Source organism: Chrysoperla carnea, chromosome X (assembly GCF_905475395.1).
Source record: "Chrysoperla carnea chromosome X, inChrCarn1.1, whole genome shotgun sequence".
In the NCBI taxonomy this organism is placed as follows: Eukaryota; Metazoa; Arthropoda; class Insecta; order Neuroptera; family Chrysopidae; genus Chrysoperla; species Chrysoperla carnea.
Window position 1 is genome coordinate 15353801 of NC_058342.1, and position 19015 is coordinate 15372815.

Sequence of the window (19015 nt, forward strand, 5' to 3'; positions counted from 1 at the left end):
TATGATGGTGGTCACATAGATCTACTCATGGAACTCACACATGGATTAAATTTTTATTCTTTTTTTCAGCAATTACATTCTAATATTTTTGAATGAATTTGAAATTATTTTTACCATTTAAATTTTATATAAAAATTAAATTTTACGGGCCATTTTCATTATTTTTGCCTGCAGTTAATGTCTCTAAATCAGGCATGGACGAGTTATTTTAAGTCGAAGTCACCATTGTTATAACTTTATTGTGTGCCATAAACTTTATTGTGTGTCTATTTATCCAAGTCGGCATTGCTCATAGAGGAGGAAGCGAGACGGATATACGACTCTTTTACCTATCTCAGTTTCTCCTATAGTAATGAGATAGGTAGAAAAAATGTTGTCTCTCTGTCTTACTCGTATTTTAGATACAGAAGTATGAGGGATTTCTCTAAGCCACGTTTGCCCATGCCTGATCTAAATGATAATGATTTTTTCAAGTGTCTATGATTTACTAATATAGGACAGAAACATCGTGCTACAGTGATTTTTCACTTTTCAAAGGACCCTAGTGTATGTTGTAGGTTTGATGTGTACATCATGAAAATGTGTTTCAAAAACATCCCCAAATTTTCAAGTTATTATGGAAAACCCGTTTTTCATGTACTCCTCGCACTTAAACAAGTGTAACTCCGTCAATTTTTAAACGATTTAATGCTGACTAAAAACGCTGCTAAAAATGGGAAAAGATATTAAACTTAAATTTTTATAGCGTGCTCAGGACGTAATAAGTGAGGTCGAGTTCGTAAATGAACAACATAGGCCAATTGGATCTTGTAAACTGTTACAGATTGAACAACTTGATTTGAACCATTTTAAATGAATAGTTGCAGACATCATGGATCTGAAAATATCCAAGTATACAGAGTGTTCTATAATTGACTGCAGAATTTTCACTTCCTGAATACGCTGAGAAATGAAAGACTAAAATGTTCTTTATCAGGTTTGGATCTGGGGCCTGATTTACGAGATAATTGGCTTACTGTTGTTTTAATCAATTGGTGGAAAGTGCGTTTATCCAATAAAACACTGCTTGGGCAGAGGATGTGTTTTGCCGTGAACTTGATAAAATAAACAACTTTTGTTTGAAACATTTTTTCGCAAACATCACTGTTTACCCGTGAGGGCGCAAATAAGTTGTATAGTATGTATTATAACAGTTATGTGTGTGTGTGACATGTATGTATGGCTGGTTATCTCTCATCAACACCGTCTATACATGGTATTTCAATAATTAACTCAGTCAATTGTTTGTTTTCACTTGTTTTTTTAATAGATTGCAGAAATATTTGATTATTTTTATACAGTCAAAAATAAAATTTTTTTAAATCTATGTACTCAAAAACTAGTAGGTAGGTGCATTACATCTTAATAATGTCGTAAGTACTATTATGACTTGTATATAGACGTAAATACTTCCCCTAAGCTACAAATATTATTATACAGTAAGATCATTTTACTACAATGAATTATTTTCTTGAAAGTGAACGTGGGAGGTACAGGCGACTCTATTTGTTCAATAAAACTTCTTATATGTACCTAAACCTGTGTATTATTGAGACGTGATTTTTGGATCATTTAATCCATTTGTTCAGGTTAAAAATATATTTAACAAATATATATTTGTTTGGAAAAAGAATAAAAATAAAAAAAATTATTTAAAAAATCAACCCGACTGAGTTGAATGTAAACTGAAAAGAAAAAAACAATTACAGCAGTTTACATAGCGACTTTAACAGTCGGAATCCATTGAAATCTACACCGGCTAAAATTTTCATGGTTCGAAAATATCCGATATTTATTATAAATATCAAAATATCGGATATTTTTGATATATATCCGATATATATCAAAATTTTGATATTTAAACAAAACTAAAATGTTTTAAAGGTTTTATTTACTTAGACGCTTCAAATCAGACAAATGAAACCAAATCATAAAATATTCTTCTAGATCAGGCAAAATCAATTAAAAATAATAAAATTTTTATTAATAAAAATCAACTTTAAAACAAAAAACAATTTTATAAATGGTTATCAGTCAATGGTCATACCTACACTTAGGCAACAAAACAATAAACATTACAAATAATAACTCTAGAGTATAATCAATCTTTTAATTATCAAATCAGACATCAGTCATTCGTAATAAACTGTTAATTATCAAATAAAAATTAAAAAAATGTCGTTTCATAATTGTGCTTGGTTTGACTGCAAGGAAGATAAAGCTAGATCATCTTCCTATTCTGAATCTTACTTAAACTTACTCTTTAGTAACGAACTTTTTCTGACACGACACGATTTGAGCTTAGTATTAGTACGTTTTAACTCTACTCCAAAGCCATCAAAATTTGAGAAGTAGAAATACGGTAACAAACGCCAAAAATTACTAAATAATATTAAATTTTTTAAAATCATTTTTGTATTGATATATATCATAAAAATTAACGTGATATATATCGGATATATATCATGATATGTATCCATTGATATATATCCTCGAACCCTGAAAATTTTCTCAATAATTGGTCCCGACTGTTAAAGTCGCTATGTAAACTGTTTAACTATGGTTTTTTTCTTTTCAGTTTATATTTAACTCAGTCGAGTTTTTTGATTTTTAAATAAGTTTTTTTTAAATTTTTTTTTTTAAGTAAGGATTTTCAAATACCTACTCAACGATACCCCACTTACCATAGTTTGTCGATTCTTATTTTCATCCTATGTATATATGTTTAATCCTTTGAGGCGTTTGGTCTAGAGATCAAACGCGTGAACTAATGACTATTACGTTAATCGATTTATTTATTTAATAGCTATTCAATGATACCCTACTTGACATAGTTCGCTTACTCTTGATCTTGTAAACCGTTAAAAATAGGAGAAAAGTTTAAATTAAAACTTTTGTTTGAAACATTTTTTCGTAAACGTCACTGTTTACTCGTGAGGGCGCAATTTAATTCAATACTTTGGTATCCATTTTCTTCAAAACTGTAGATAGAGAGTTGAAAGTTTGTAGGTTGCTGCAACTAGATCTCGTAAAACATTCTCGAAAAACGAAAAAAAAAATTCTATAAAATACTTTCGAAAATTTTCGAAAACCGAATAAATGGCGGCCGAAAGGCTGCTATAATTGTGTTAAATTTTTAAACTCTTCTAATTTATAAAGAAACAATGCAAGCACTAATATTCAACATTTTTTATACAGAGTATTTCAACAATTAAGTTAACAAATTGTTTGTTTTCACTTGTTTAAATAGAATTTCTTAATGTACAATTTTATTGCAATTATCGTGATATTTATTTCAATAACTGTCTCAACGCGAAAATAACAAAAATTCATTCTTATAGAGTAATTACTAGCAGCCAAACCCGGCATTGATCGGGTTAAAATACATCGCATATTTAATGGTATAAATAATATTTAAGTATCCATTTTTTAACGTAAATATTATAGATTTCTATCTTAGATTTGAGAGACTTATTCGATCATTCTCTAGAAGGGTTTTATTCTATTCTATTAGCTTCTATTGGCCTTTTTTCTTGTTAGAAAATCGTTTAATTTAATAAAATTTATATCCAGACAGAATATTTTAATATAAATAACTTACTTTTGACAATAAACCCGTTGAAAAAACACTAAACTTGGTTGAAATTAAAAGATTTAAATTTCAGAAAAAGACCCAGAAATTTCGTGTCCGATTATGGCTTGATAATTCTGCTGGTCATCAAGAGATGGCCCTAACAGCTCTCGGTGGTCAGTTTAAAGTTGATCATGATTATAGTTGTCGGTTTAAATAAACTTTCTAGATCATTTCTAGAATTTTCTAGAAAATTCCGAATCGATTTTGACCGTTATTCACATTTTGGAACTTTCTAGATCATTCCAGAAATTTGTTCTGAAAATTTTCGAAAGTTCACATGAGTAAGAAAAGGAAAGATCTATATTTTTTCACATTTTTGCCACCCACTTCCACGCACCGCAACTAAACTCCCTTACTTTCACCAGGAGATCGAGAGAGTTTGTGGCCATAGAGAAAACTCTGTATATATTAGATTATGTACTATTATTTTGTAGCCCGGCTGCTTCAGTTGAAATTATGTTATAACGATTTTAGGTATTATTGACAAGAAGAAATCGATATTAAGATTCCCCATTATTAAGATGTCACATATCTCACCCACCCAAAAAAATCAGTTACATAACAACAAAAAAAAAACCAAGACGTACATATGGCACAAAAGTTCTATAATTTCATCAAAAACACAAAATATCAAAAAAATTACCAAAAAAAAAAAAAAAAACAGATGATAGTATAATTTTTGTACATACACATACAAAACAAAAAATTCTTAAATTTCATATAATACAATTGCGATTAGGCGAGCCTAGTGTGTGGCCGGCCTCCCTTAGTATCATCAATTTCATCATACAAAAAAAAAAATCATAAAAGATTTTCGGCAAAAGAATTGATTTGGTCTCTACATAATATACGTACTCCGTGTGTATATACAGTCTTTTGTGTATGAGTCGACCTGTGTATGTAACAGGGTTGCCAGATCATTTCATTCTTAAGCGGTAGACACGTTTTTTTTATACCCTGTATATCTTTTTTCCTTTTTTGGTATCCTAATATTCTATTATGGTAACTACCCACTGATAGTCACCTAATCGAGTTTATAAATCTAAATCTCAAATCTAGAACACTTTGCCTATTTAGTCTATTTATTCTTTCACTATTGTCTAAGAGACTGATAACTTCAATATTTGGGTGCCTTTCAAGACGAGTCAAGCAACTTTTACTGAACCACGTAATTTCTTTACGCACTGTGGGCCCCTGTATACTGATAATTCTACAGGCTAAGGAATTTTTACCGTCTCAGCTAAAATATCCATGAAAAATGTGTTGCAAACTAATTAATTTATATAATATACTATTATTTTCACCTATTTTTAGTTAACCCCTAAAAATAATTTAGAAATAAAATTATTTTCTTGATGCCATTATAAGTGTCAAATTTTTAGGAACCTGCAGTGTCTCTTGGTATTAGTTCGACCGTCACGTGACTAGTCAAGTTAGCAGCTAATTTTTATTCATTGAGTTTAAATCTAATATTTGTATCACGTAAATATTTTTTAATGCTTTAAAAATATCGTAAAAGATAAAATTTATACGTCAATTAGAGTAGTTTTTGACGTTTAAACGTTAAGAACCCAAGTTTTTTATGTTTTCTTTTTTGAAAGCGCAATAAGGTAATATTTTTTATTTGTATTAACAGAATCTGTGATAAATTTTCTTCATGATGACAACTTTTTTGAGGCTCTATCACTGATTAATTTTTGTACAATTAACATTATTGTGAGTTCTTACATAAGTTACTGTGTTAAAAACCACAATTTTAAAATGAAATAATTCACAAGTCACATTTTTTAAGATACTTAACCGAAATCTGAATTTTAAACTTAGCCTACTACAAATTGACAAATAGAGCCGATTCAGAATATTTTGCCTAGCATCTAGAGATGCCATTGTCAATTTTGTTGTAAACTGTGTCCCATCACCCTGCATGAATGTGCAAAATTTCAAATCGATATTCCTATAAATAACGAAAATATGAGGGTGTCTTCATCTTAAATGCAACATACTGTATAATTATTTTCTTTATTAAATGATCATGTGCGCCATCTAGTGGTGAAAATACAAAATGAAAATGTGGGTGCATTGTAAGAATATGTCATTTTCGAATAGAAAGAGAGCGATTCTAAATTTTTTGAGATAGTACAAAATTTTAAATTAGATATTTTTCATAAAACTACTGCAATGCGAACTGATTTTTTTACCGACGAGAATCCCACGAATTAGATACAAACTTTAAAAGGTAGTTTTGTTGCTTGTATCTACGAAGGAAGATGGTTCTCCTCTTCGGATTGGAAATGAATCCAATTGGTAATAGACTGATAGAATTTCGTCGGCTACATCAAAAGAGTACAATATTCTGCCAGTTAAAAGGTTAATTATTTGATTATCATGGTATTTATTTAACTGCCCTTCCAAATGTCTATAAAACAATTGAACTTAAGGCAGTATTCTGTTCTAGAAATTTGAAGATCTCGATTTTTTTTGTGAATATTTTTAAAGGTTAGACCCTTAAGAATATGTCCTTAAGCGGATTTTTCAAAATTCGAATTATTTTCGGAGATACAGCTGATTTTCTGCTAACGAAGTTCGAATTGATCATTCAGTACTGTGAACTTCTGCTGCTTCAAGAGAAGGCAAAACAGCTCGCCTAGCAGAAATAACTTTGCAAGTGGATCGCTATAAAAAATTATAAAAAAAAACATAAATTGTCAAGGAAATTCAGTACATTCCTTGAAGCCCTACACCAATTTTTAGGAATGTTTGGTATTTATGGCTTGGGTCAAAGACATCCATTGTAACACTCAATATTAAATGCAAATCTACGAGTTTTTCGAATTTCAAAAAAAAAAAAGAGATACTGCACTTTTTATTTATCAAATTATATAAAATAAAAAAAAAATTATTTTGTTAAAAATTTCTCGAAATTCTTCAAATAGCGGTAAATTAAGAAGAAAAAAAAAGAAGCTAAAGTGTGGTAAAAAGAGATCTGGCAACCCTGGTATGTAAGAATGAGTCGTCTATCTTTGTTGGTTTGATGAACTAACACACATACAGAGAGGAAAGCAGCCACTAACATACGAAGACCACCCAATAATTTAAAGTTACTCTTCTTGGAATATTGTAGATGGTTGGAACGAACTGTTCAGGTATACACTATGAGTTTGTTCTTGAAACCTTAGTGTAATACACCGAGTGTGAGTAGTAAATGATACCGCGATCACAGTGTCACAAGACTATCTTTGTCTACTTACACGCACGTATACTACACCGTGAGAGAAAGAACAAGCCTTGTGTATATACACTACCATTAAAAATTATTATATTGTTTGAGAAAGTTATTATGTTTTTGTGATTACATGGACGTTTTAACACAAAAATTTCATTTCAATCATCTTCTCTGCATTGGTTAGATTTTGTTGGTTTTTATCATATTTCCCCTGAAAATATAGACTTATATATCTGCTGTAGAGATGCCATCTCTTCAATTTTGGACAGGAGTCTCCAGTTTTTGAGGTATAAATTCTCCGGAGTTTTCTTTTCTAAAAAAGTTATTTTTGGCTTTGGTAATTTTTTTATAGGAAATATTTTTTACATTTGAACTTTTTGTTTTATCTCTTACGGTTTACAAGCTCGGTTCTACCCATGATGGATCCAAGACGAAATTGACTATGTTGCTCATTTACGAAATTAAACTCAATTTTTACGCCGTTAGGATGCACTAAAAATTTTAGCTTGATATCTCTCTTTATTTTTGAGTTATCGTGATAACGGATCGACAGACGAACAGACAAACGGAAATGGACTTAAATGGATTTTATGAACACCTATACTAAAATTTTTTTTCTTTTAAACAAATCATAAATAGAAAATAAAAATTTTTTTAAACCAGAAGTATTTTAAGGAAGCACGTAGCCAGGGGAGGGGCTGAGGTTGCTAAAGCCGATATTCCCCTCCAGCCCCCGAAATTCTAGAAAATTCACAAGAACCCAGCAGAAACTCCATGAAAAAATTCAATGCGTAACTCAAAACTCCTGTGCGTAATACAAATCTAGTGGATTTGATTATCAGAGTAACAATCACCTTAGCCCTCCCCGAATAGAATTTCTGGTTACGAACTTGATTTTAAAAAGTTTTTTAAATGTTGTTAATAAAAGACAAAAATTTCATTTTAATAAAAAGCATCTAACAATAAGAAATACTAGCTCGACCCGTAAGCAATTTTGCTCCCGTAGTTACCGTAACCCGTGGCTGCTTTGTATCCGTGGCTAAAAACAACAAACAAATTTCGTAGAAAAATGGTGAAAAAAATCAAAAGTTCTTAAATTAATATTAGGAGAACATCTATTAAAACAAGTGAAAATAAACAATTGACTGAGTTAATTGTTGAAATACCATGCATAAATAGTGCTGATTACTCTATCACATTGCACATACATATACAATTTATATAATACATATTATACAATTTACGCCTAATTTGCGCCCTCACGGGTAAACAGTGATGTTTACGAAAAAATGTTTTAAACAAAAGTTGTTTATTTTTTGTTAAGGAACATTTTTTATATTTAAACTTTTGTTCTATTTCTAACGGTTTACAAGATGGGTCATACGGACCCATAGGTCAAGACCCAATTGACCTATGTTGCTCACTTTTTACGTCCTGAGTACGCTGTAAAAATTTCAGCTTGATATCTTCTTTCGTTTTTGAGTTATCGTGTCCACAGACGGACGGACGGACGGACAACCAGAATTGGAATAATTAGGTGATTTTATAAACACCTATACCAAAATTTTGTAGGTAGCATCAATATTTTTAAGCGTTACAAACTTGGGACTGAACTTAGTATACCTTGCATATAACATATATGCAAGGTATAAATAGTAATTACATGTCTAGAGTATTAGGAGAGCATCTGTTAAAACTAACATGTTTGCCTAATAAACTTATTATTTAAATTTATGATATTTTTTCATTCAAAGTGGTTTGTCAAACGTTTTTCTTCCTAAGCGGTACATTTTTAGACCGTGAGTATATTTTTCGCAAAACCAAGACATAATAGGCTTGAAATGAGGGATGAATCATGGAATATAAAAGGAATAAGGAAGATAAGGGTAGGACAGAAGAAAACTTGCTAGAGTAATAATATATAAGATTAAATGAGGGAGAAATAAGACTTTAGTGATGGAGTTCTGTTACTCACGAATTTTATTATTATTTTTTTTTATTTCAACGTTAAAAATTATTTATATTTCATCTTACCTATTCAAAAAAAATAACAAATATTGTTGACTTTTTTTTTTATTTTCTGGGGAATTGTAATTTTTGGTTTCTTAAACTCTTTTCACTTGTCATAAAAAATTACAAGTCAGGTGATTTCAGATTACGGACAAAATATTGCATCAAAGATTCATTTTAACCCTTAGATTAGCCTCACACGTTCAATATTATTGATTCAATATTTAGGGTAAAATTTGAGTGCCGTTACACGTGTAAATAATATTGGTGAAATAAAATGATGATTTGAACAGAGATACAAAATAGACGAATCATTTTAGACGATAAAAGTGTAAAATGATGAATTTTTATGTCAATCAACCTATCGGGCCAGTTTTTTTTTTTTTAATATTCAGAATGCTCCATACAAAATAGACCAAAAACGTGCAGGGGAAGATGGTTTAAAATGATCCCCCTAAGAAAAACTGTAATTTATAGCCAAATTATTCGATATATGTACAACGTCGAAATATTTTTGAATTCTTTATTCAAATGATACGATATTGGTATTTAAATTTCTTTTGATCTGTTCAAATTTTTAGAACTATTCAATATTTCTCAAAAGAGATTGTTTTGACCGACCTTGTAAGGATTGTGGGTAAAATGATCCCATTGCATTTTTAATCAAACAGTTCACATAAAATATTAACCTTCTTTTACATTGCATCAACGATTAGTATGAAAACAAAAATCGCTGGTAAATTCATCTAAATCAACACATTCAAGACCCGTTACATAATGGGGGATCATTTTCTTTATTATAATTTTATACACAAAATAGGGATCATTTTAGCCTATATAAAGGGTATCATTTTACCTGTAACGACATATTTGAATATCGTCATAAAAACTGATCTTAAAATTTATTATACGCCTATGAAAATGTGTTATAATATTATTAAAAGTCAACGAAAACCAAGAGTAAAAACAGCCAGCTGACAAAAACTAATACAAAAAAAAGAAATTTTACGTTGAAATTTGTCTTATCATAAATCATAAGCAGTAAAATTAATATTTTTTACTACGAAACATAAATTAGCTTATACATCACCATAAGTCTTTGTTGAACGATTAATTTGATCGCGCGGAAACCATGTATCGATAAATATACTAGAAGGCTTTAATGGTTTACTTAAAACAACGAACGATCATTTTACCCTGAGGGATCATTATAGACGACTTTCCCCTACTTGGAGGTTTTTACGGGGTCGTTGACCACTATTCCGAAGTCACAATTTCGATGTACTCCCTCCATCCTAGGGCAATTCGCTTTTCCAAAATTGCAATATTCTGTAAATATTATTAGAATTCGTATAGAAAACATCAATTTTTTTTATTCTACAACTATTTCTAAAATAATAATACATGGACGTCATATGGAGCCTACTATACCAGATGTAAATTTTCAATGTTAAAATAAATTATAATATGTTTTCGTGGGCGAAACTTCCAAAAATGGACAGTTTTATCACACACAAAAAATATCTTCGTTGATAAAATCTCTAAAATTGAATAGTTTCTACTATCCAGCTAAAATTGAACGTTACCTATTATTACGTGGGTTTCCTTCCTTTGGCAACAAAAAAAAAAATAGCTCGAACCGTACGAAATTTCACAGTGCGGTACCCGGTAGCTAAAAATCGGCTAGAAAAATAATATATAATGAGTAATTTACTACCTTTTTATTTATAGGCAATTTTATTACAGATATGATATACAAATTACATTGAACAAAATTAAATAAGACAAGTGAAAACAAGCAATTGACTGAATTAATTGTTGAAATACCATGTATAGACAGTGCTGATTACTCTATCATATTACACATACATAAATGCCACACATGTGCAACTGATATTCCCATATAATACATACATCGCTCTCACGGATAAACAGTGTTGTTAACAAAAAAATGTTTCAAACAAAAGTTGTTTATTTTTTTATAAGGAACATTTTTTTACATTTAAACTTTTGTTCTATTTCTAACGGTCTACAAAATGGGTCTTACGTACCTAAGACCTAATTGACCTATGTTGCCGTTTTACGAACTCGACCTCACTTTTAATGTCCTCAACACGCCGTAAAAACTTCATCTTGATATCATTTTTCGTTTTTGAGTTATCGTGTTGACAGACAGACAGACAGACAACCGAAAATGGACTAATTGGTGATTTTATGAACACCTATACCAAAATTTTCCTCGTAGCATCAATATTTTTAAGCGTTACAAACTTGGGACTAACTTTAATATACTATAATATATTTCATATAAGCATGGTATAATTACATAATGAACAAAATTAAATAAGATAAGCTTTAAATTGCGTAAAGAGATAAAAGGTATATTCGGAATATTTAATTAATTTCTAGTCATATTTAAAACAGGAAATACCAATCCCCATTATCGGCTCTTCTTATTTTAAAGATTTTTGTGTCGGCAAAATCGTATAAGAATAATCCTTGCCGGCGCCGGCAACGGAAATGCGTCCTTTAAAATATTCATTAAAAGTAAATGTAAAATCTCTGCGACATATGTCAAAATCATTTAATGAAATTTTTACAGAGATAATTGAATTTACATCCTACAAAACTTTAAAATATTTATTTATTTTTTTTTTTTAAATCACATATGGTGAATACTTGCTTTTCAATACACTTGAAGATTGATCGAGTTCACTGCAATTTTACAGTACTCCAAAATTTTATTAAGGCTGCCAACATTTTTTTTACCAAAAAAAAAAAGTATCAAATTGTTTGAATAAGAAAAACAAAGTATTTAAAAAAAAAAAAACTATTTTCAAATGTATGCTCTAATCCCTTGAAAAAATATTTTTGGATTCTTTTGGAGCTATCAATTTTTAATTGAAACTTTAGTGCTGAAGTGGTGGAAACAGAGATAAATAATTTTCTTTTATATTTTATAATCTATCGGATGCTTTTTATACCATGTATATATGTAATATATGTCAAGGTATACTAAGTTTAGTCCCAAGTTTGTAACGCTTAAAAATATTGATGCTAAGAACGAAATTATTTATATGTGTTCATAAATTCACCTAATTAGTCCATTTCCGGTTGTCCGTCCGTCTGTGAACACGATAACTCAAAAACGAAAAAAGATATCAAGCTGAAATTTTTATAGCTTGCTCAGGACGTAAAAGTTTAAATGTAAAAATATTCTATATAAAAAATTAAACAACTTTTGTTTGAAACATTTTTTCGTAAACGTTACTGTGCGTCCGTGAGGACGCAAATTACGACAAATTTTTGGTGCCTATTTTCTCCAAAATTATAAATGATGGAGAGTTTGCAGCTAGCTGCAACTAGTGGTCTTGTGAAACATTCTAGCAAAATCAAACAAAATTATAGAAATTTTCGAAAACCATTTAAATGACGGCCAAAAGGGCCACTATAATTGTGTTGGTTTTTTAAACTCTTCTAATTTATAAAAAAAATAATGCAAGCACTGATTTTCAACACTTTCGTTACAAGGTATTTCAACAATTAACTCAGTCAATTGTTTGTTTTCACTTGTTTTTTATTTGATTTATCACGTGTTAACTGTCTGTATAAGTGCTAAAAAACAAGCCAAATTTCAGTAAAAAATCAATTTTTAATATGTCTAAAAAGTTTCAGTTTCGATTTCGATTTCAGCTGAAACTGAGACAGATACCGAAAATTCGGTAGAAATTCCAGTTTCGGTCGGACCCTGGTTATGGAAACATTAAGTGAATTTAACAAAAATGTTTCTATGCCTCTTGGCTACTTAAAATTTTTACTGTTGATATTTTGATAGATTATAATAAAAAAATATTTCTAATGTTTATACGAATTTGTAAATTGATATTGTAAAAAGTCGTTAAAGATAATTTTTTTACTTGTAAGTTAAACTTTATTGAAAACAAGTGAAAACAAACAATTGACTGAGTTAATTGTTGAAATACCATGTATAGGCAGTGTTGATAACTCTGTCACATTTCACATACATACATATCTGACATATTTAACTGATATTCTCATATAATGCGCAAGTGTTGATGCGCACTCGTTTGTTTTTTTGACGTCACGTAAATAACAAAAGATACTCACTTTGATATTAATACATACTATAAAATTTGTACCTAATTAACGCCCTCGTGGGTAAACAGTGATGTTTACAAAAAAATGTTTGAAACAAAAGTTGTTTATTTTTTTGTAAGGAACATTTTTTACATTTAAACTTTTATTCTATCTCTAACGGTTTACAAGATGGGTACTACGGACCCATGACCCAATTGACCCATGTTGCTCATTTACGAACTTGACCTCACTTTTTACGTCCTAAACACGCTGTAAAAATTTCAGCTTGATATCTCTTTTCGTTTTTGAGTAATCGTGACCACAGACGGACGGACGGACGGCCGGACAGCCGGACGGACGGACAACCGGAAATGGATTAATTAGGTGATTTTATGAACACCTATATCAATTTTTTTTTTGTAGCATCAATATTTTTAGGCGTTACAAACTTGGGACTAAACTTATAATACTATGTATATTTCATATATACATGGTATAATAATTTGTTGATCTAAAAATAACAATAAAGTTAACATGGCCATTTTGCCATTTTGAAAAAAAATTCTCATAATTTAAATACTCCTTGTAAAATGAAGTACCCGGATGACCGAGCTTTGCTCGTTATTTATTTTAAATAAAAACTCGCTAGATCGATTTTTCGCACCCGAACTCCCTGCATACTAAATTTCATAAAAATCGTTGGACTCGTTCTCGAAATTAAAGTTTCCCACAGAAAACGATGTTTTTTTAGAATGAAACCTAGCTAGATCGATTTTTCGCCAATAAAACCCCTGCATATCAATAAAACGCCATCTACCGAAAAGTAAGATTGAAATTTTTCGATATTTGGAATAATTTTCAAAATATCGAAAATTGAAAATTTTGTTTGAATTTAGCTTTCGATATTTCGAAAACCAAGGCAGATATCGAAAAAGTGTATTCTTATTTTTCGTCTACATTCATGAAGGTATAACAAAATTCATCATCAAAGTTTAAAATAAGGTACAAATAATTTTAACCCTAATCTAAAATTGCCTTGGCGCTCGTAATCTTAACAAAATTACTAATTTTATTATTATAAAATATTATTAAATTTTCAATGTAAACTATATATACAATCCACAGACTTATATGTCCATCCCCACAATTATATTGATTTAGTGTGTCGTTTCTATGGTAACTGCATGAAATAAAACTCATGCATGAAGTGAATATATGAAGCTATTTTTAACCCCCGAACTAAAACAAGGGATGTTATAAGTTTGACCGCTATGTGTGTGTATCTGCCTGTCTGTCTGTGGCATCGTAGCGCCTAAACGGATGAATCGATTTTGATTTTGTTTGAAAGGTAATTTAATGGAGAGTGTTCTTAGCTATGTTTCAAAAGCGAGTTTAGGGTTCTGTAGCCGAAAAATTTGTCGGAGGTTTTTTTTTTATTTTTGTAAATTTCACTTGTTATGACCGGACATGCTACCTTCTTCTAGAATCCCTGCGCGGTGCTAACTTAACTGTTTTGTTTCCATAGATCATCAAATATTAAAAATTAAAAATATTAAACGATTACAAGTAATTTAATATAAAATGAAAAAAATTAAATTTAAAAAATTTTTATCAGTTATTATTTACTGAACTATCCAGGAAGAAGAGTCATTTCTTGGCACGAACCATTTTTGTTTAAATTTTGATGGTAATTGCTATTGTTAAATTGATCACAACCCTAGAAACCAAATCAAAAAAATAATTCTGAAAAATTTATAAGAAAATTTTGATATTCAGCTATCAATTTGGTTAAATGTGGTTTTTTTTTGTTATAGGGACGCGCAATTGGCGGTGGACTCTGTTTACGAGAGGCATGTCATCGGAGACTCGATTTGTTGGGACGATTTCTTCTCTCTCATGCTGGGAAGGTCCTGTTTGTATGGATGTTAATGGTAGCCACGTTCAGTGTGGGTCTCAAATCAAGTCACATTACTTACAGATTAGAAGGATTATGGCTTCCAGGTAAGATTTCCAATTATTTTTTATTAAAATTAAAAAGTAATGCAAAGTCTTGTGGATTAGTACAATACTTTAAAGCAGACATGGGCAAACGTGACTTAGAGAAGGGCCTCAGATTTCTGTAAATAAAATACGAGTAAGGCAGTGACAAAAAAAAATACGAGTAAGATAGATTTTTTCTACCTATCTCATTACTATTAGAGAAACTGAGACAGGTAGAAGTACAATAAAGTTTATGGCAAACAATAAAGTTATAAAAATGGTGACTTCGACTTAAAATAACTCGGCCATACCTGCTTTAAAGTAGTTCGGCTGTTTGAGCAAGTAGAGTGAGTGTTTTTTTTTTGTGATAATTGATAGTACAAAGTCTCTTGATCACAATAAACAGCCGTTTTGGGGTCTCTTGCGCGGTAAAATTGTGAATTATTTCATTGTAAAATTGTGATTTTTAACACAATACCTTATGAAAGAACTAACAATAATGTTAATTGTACAAAAATTAATCGGTGAAAAATTTATCACAGATTCTGTTTATGCAAAAAAAACATTACCTTATAGCGCTTTCCAAAAAGAAAATCATTTTGGTTTTTGACGTTTCTGAAGCGAATGTCAGACATTACGTTATACTGATTGAAGCTTCGGGCAGAGTCAGAAATCGCAGGAATGTCAAATTTTTCTCAAGAAATTTTCTATCGATATGTATGTCTAGTTTTTCCGGCCTTTCACCACTACAGGAGGAAAATAAACATAAGAACATATAGTTTTCGAGTAAATTTCAAAAAATTGGGGTGAAACGTAAAATTTTTATATTCGACATCAAGCAAAAACTTCCGAAGAGTTTTAAGATTTTTAAAGTAACAGTGATTTCGTGTTTGCCAATTGGTTACTTACCCTAAAAAACACACATTAATACTTTTGTTTCGTTTTTTAGATTCAGGTCGAATCGGCGAAGAGGTGAGTTACACAATGTCATATCTTGGCGAAACCGATTCATGGAACAATTTAATGGTAATACAAATGCCGGAAGATGTACCATCACAGAACCATTACGGGCACGAAACAATGTCTGGACGTTTCAGATATATCGAAGAGGACGCCGACGACAATATATTGACACGCGATGCATTAATCGCACACTTAAATATAATCAAGAAAGCTTCACAAGTATCGGTACAACTGTTCGATCAAGATTGGAAGTTAAAAGATTTATGCCATTCAGCGACAATGCCTACCTCAGATTCTCATTTTGTTAATCGAATTTTTGAGAATATATCCCCTTGTAATATAATCACACCGTTAGACTGTTTCTGGGAAGGATCCAAGTTATTGGGACCGGATTATCCTGTTAATATACCGTAAGTATTTCAAAATATTTGTTATCATTAAACGGACTGAATGCCGATTGACCTAGAGAACCTAAAACTGTCAGGAAATTTTGAAATTGTGGAAAAGTCATGGAATAGTCTGAGGGAATATGATTTAAAAAAACTGAGCCTCTAGAATTGAATTCAAAAGACCTGATTCTTCATCGATATTTTGAAAGGTACAAAATTCCTTAGATTATATATAACGCATTTACGAACATTTTTATTTAACGCATTTTTATTCGAACAAATTAAAATTTCGATGCCTTTTGTAAAAACTTTTTTTTTTTAAGTAAACTGAGTTTTAAAAAATGTTTTTATGATTTTTAATTATTGTTAAGAATGTACGAACACCAAGACAATTTTAAATAAAAAGCTTTTTTATTTAGATGAAGTTTGACAAAGTCTAAATCAATTATGAATTTTAGGGAGGGTTGTCCGATTATTTTAAATAAATAATTGACTTCAACTCGTTGTGCCCGACTAATTAAGGATGTATGAGCACGGTACATAAATGGAGAGGTTTTTTGAATTTGTGTCCCTATAAATTTAAAAAAATATATTTTTTCAATTTTGATGGTGAATTATAACTTGACGATATAAGACGAAACGTGAGAATAAAATTTTTCGATATTTGGTGTAATTTTCAAAACAACGAAAATTGAAAATTTTGTTTAATTATTTAGATTTCGATATTTCGAAAACAAAGGTAGATATTGAAATTTTTTTTTCCTATTTATCATCTACCTTCATGAAGTTATAACACAATTTATCATCATAGTTGAAAATAAGGTAAAAATACTTTCAACCCTAAATCTAAAATTGCCTTGGTGTTCGTAATACCTTGATAAGTATTGAATTTGATCATTAAAATATTATATTATTTTAATTTTCTATAAATATGAGGCACAGGAAAAATTCAAATTATGATATCTCAAAAACGGTCAAGGAATTTTTGCTATCAATAAGTAAAAGTCTGGGAATTTCAAATGGTCCATTCCGTCGTCAGTCTGAAAATCATATTCCCCCCGATTAATTACTTTGTATGAATAAATTTAGATTACTAATTGATTTTGTTTTTTTCTGAATACAGAGGAGTTGGAAATCGTAAATGGACGAATTTAGATCCACAAAAAATATTAGCTCAAATGAAAGAATTTCGATATAATTATCAATTTCATATTCTGGAAGAGTATTTAAATAAATCTGGAATAACGACTGCATACCAATATAAACCATGTTTAGAACCTGAAGACCCAGAATGCCCCGTAACAGCCCCAAATTATCATAGTAAAGAGGTACGTAATTTTTAATTTTTTATTTATGGCCAGAGTATGGACTTAAAATTTTCTCCTCCAACTGAAACAGTATTAATTCTGAGTATCTTCCAGAATGTCAGAGCTTGTTCCAAACTTAGAACACACTTGTAACTTAGAGATGCTGAAGTGCCTGGAATGTCAAAGGTTGTGGGTTCAACTCCCATCAAAATTGGTTCGTTATATAAAAAAAGAGAAATTTCTTTTCTAGTGTGAGCATTTATTTCTAGGCGAATAAACCACTCGCCTTCGACGTCTTTCTTAGCCTTGTTTCCAGTTAATCATCCCAGTGAATCGATTTTACCTCGCTGAGTTAAGTTGTTTTTGGAGCTTGATGTTTCTATCAGTTAAGTCTTTACGATTTACCAAGGCGTACAATATGCCAGAAATTTTACAATATACAATAATGAATTGCCAATCTTGGAAAAGTGTTTTGGAAACGTTATAACTTTCTAAATTTGTTTGGAATAACTTTGAAATTATTAAGAACCAACTTTTTTTTTTCAGATACCTGATATAGCAGCTTTAATGAATTCTGGATGTAAGGGTTACGCCACCAAATATATGCATTGGCCCGAACAATTAATTTTGGGTGGAGTTACGAAAAATAAGACACATCATATATTACGTGCAAAAGCACTACAAACCGTTATCCAAATAATGGGAACGAAAGATATGTACGAATTTTGGTCGGATGGTATAAAGGTAAATCATATTGGTTGGAATCAAGAGAAAGCTGCACAAATATTAGATGCATGGCAAAAACGTTTTGCTCAAGAGGTGAAGAAACTTCAAGCTGGTTATAGTCAAGAGTACAAGACGTTTTCATTTTCAATGGCCACATTGAATGAATCGCTGAAACAACATACCAAGTTTAATATTATTAAATTGGCTATTGTCGTTAGCTTATTGGTAAGTCGAAAATTATATACAGTTACATTTTTCGTCCGTATAAAAACGGGGGCAATTACCCCTTCTAGGTTAGGTTAGAGTGGCTGTTCTGGGGTGGGATACACTTAGATCATAATAAGATATCGAAAAGAGTTGGTCCATCTCGGACACTACTCCATGAATGATTTGGGCCTGTTTAAGAACAGCAGAAGTGCTTTGACGTCAGTGGGCGGAGAAATCTTCAAACAAAGACTTGCTCAAGTGAGTCCATCTCCTCATGGCAAGAACTTGACAGTGATAGTGAAGATGAAACTTCGTTTCTTCCTCCTCCCCACTGTAACAGCTCCTGCAGTAGTCGTGATACACTGTCTGGCCCAGGCGTTCAGCGTGCCTAGTGTCAAACAATGTCCTGTGATAGCCGCAACAAGTTTGCTAATATAGG

The 19015-nt window shown here is 30.7% G+C and overlaps 1 protein-coding gene across 1 annotated transcript in view; it reads left to right on the forward strand.

Moving 5' to 3' along the window:
* The window catches only part of LOC123302322 (protein patched), a 42919-nt gene that overhangs the window by 16187 nt on the left and 7717 nt on the right, over positions 1–19015 (forward strand). Inside the window, exons 2-5 of the mRNA XM_044885201.1 lie at positions 14819–15005; positions 15934–16357; positions 17460–17664; positions 18190–18594. Coding sequence (XP_044741136.1) covers positions 14819–15005; positions 15934–16357; positions 17460–17664; positions 18190–18594 — 1221 coding nt within the window. The remainder of the gene's footprint in view (positions 1–14818; positions 15006–15933; positions 16358–17459; positions 17665–18189; positions 18595–19015) is intronic.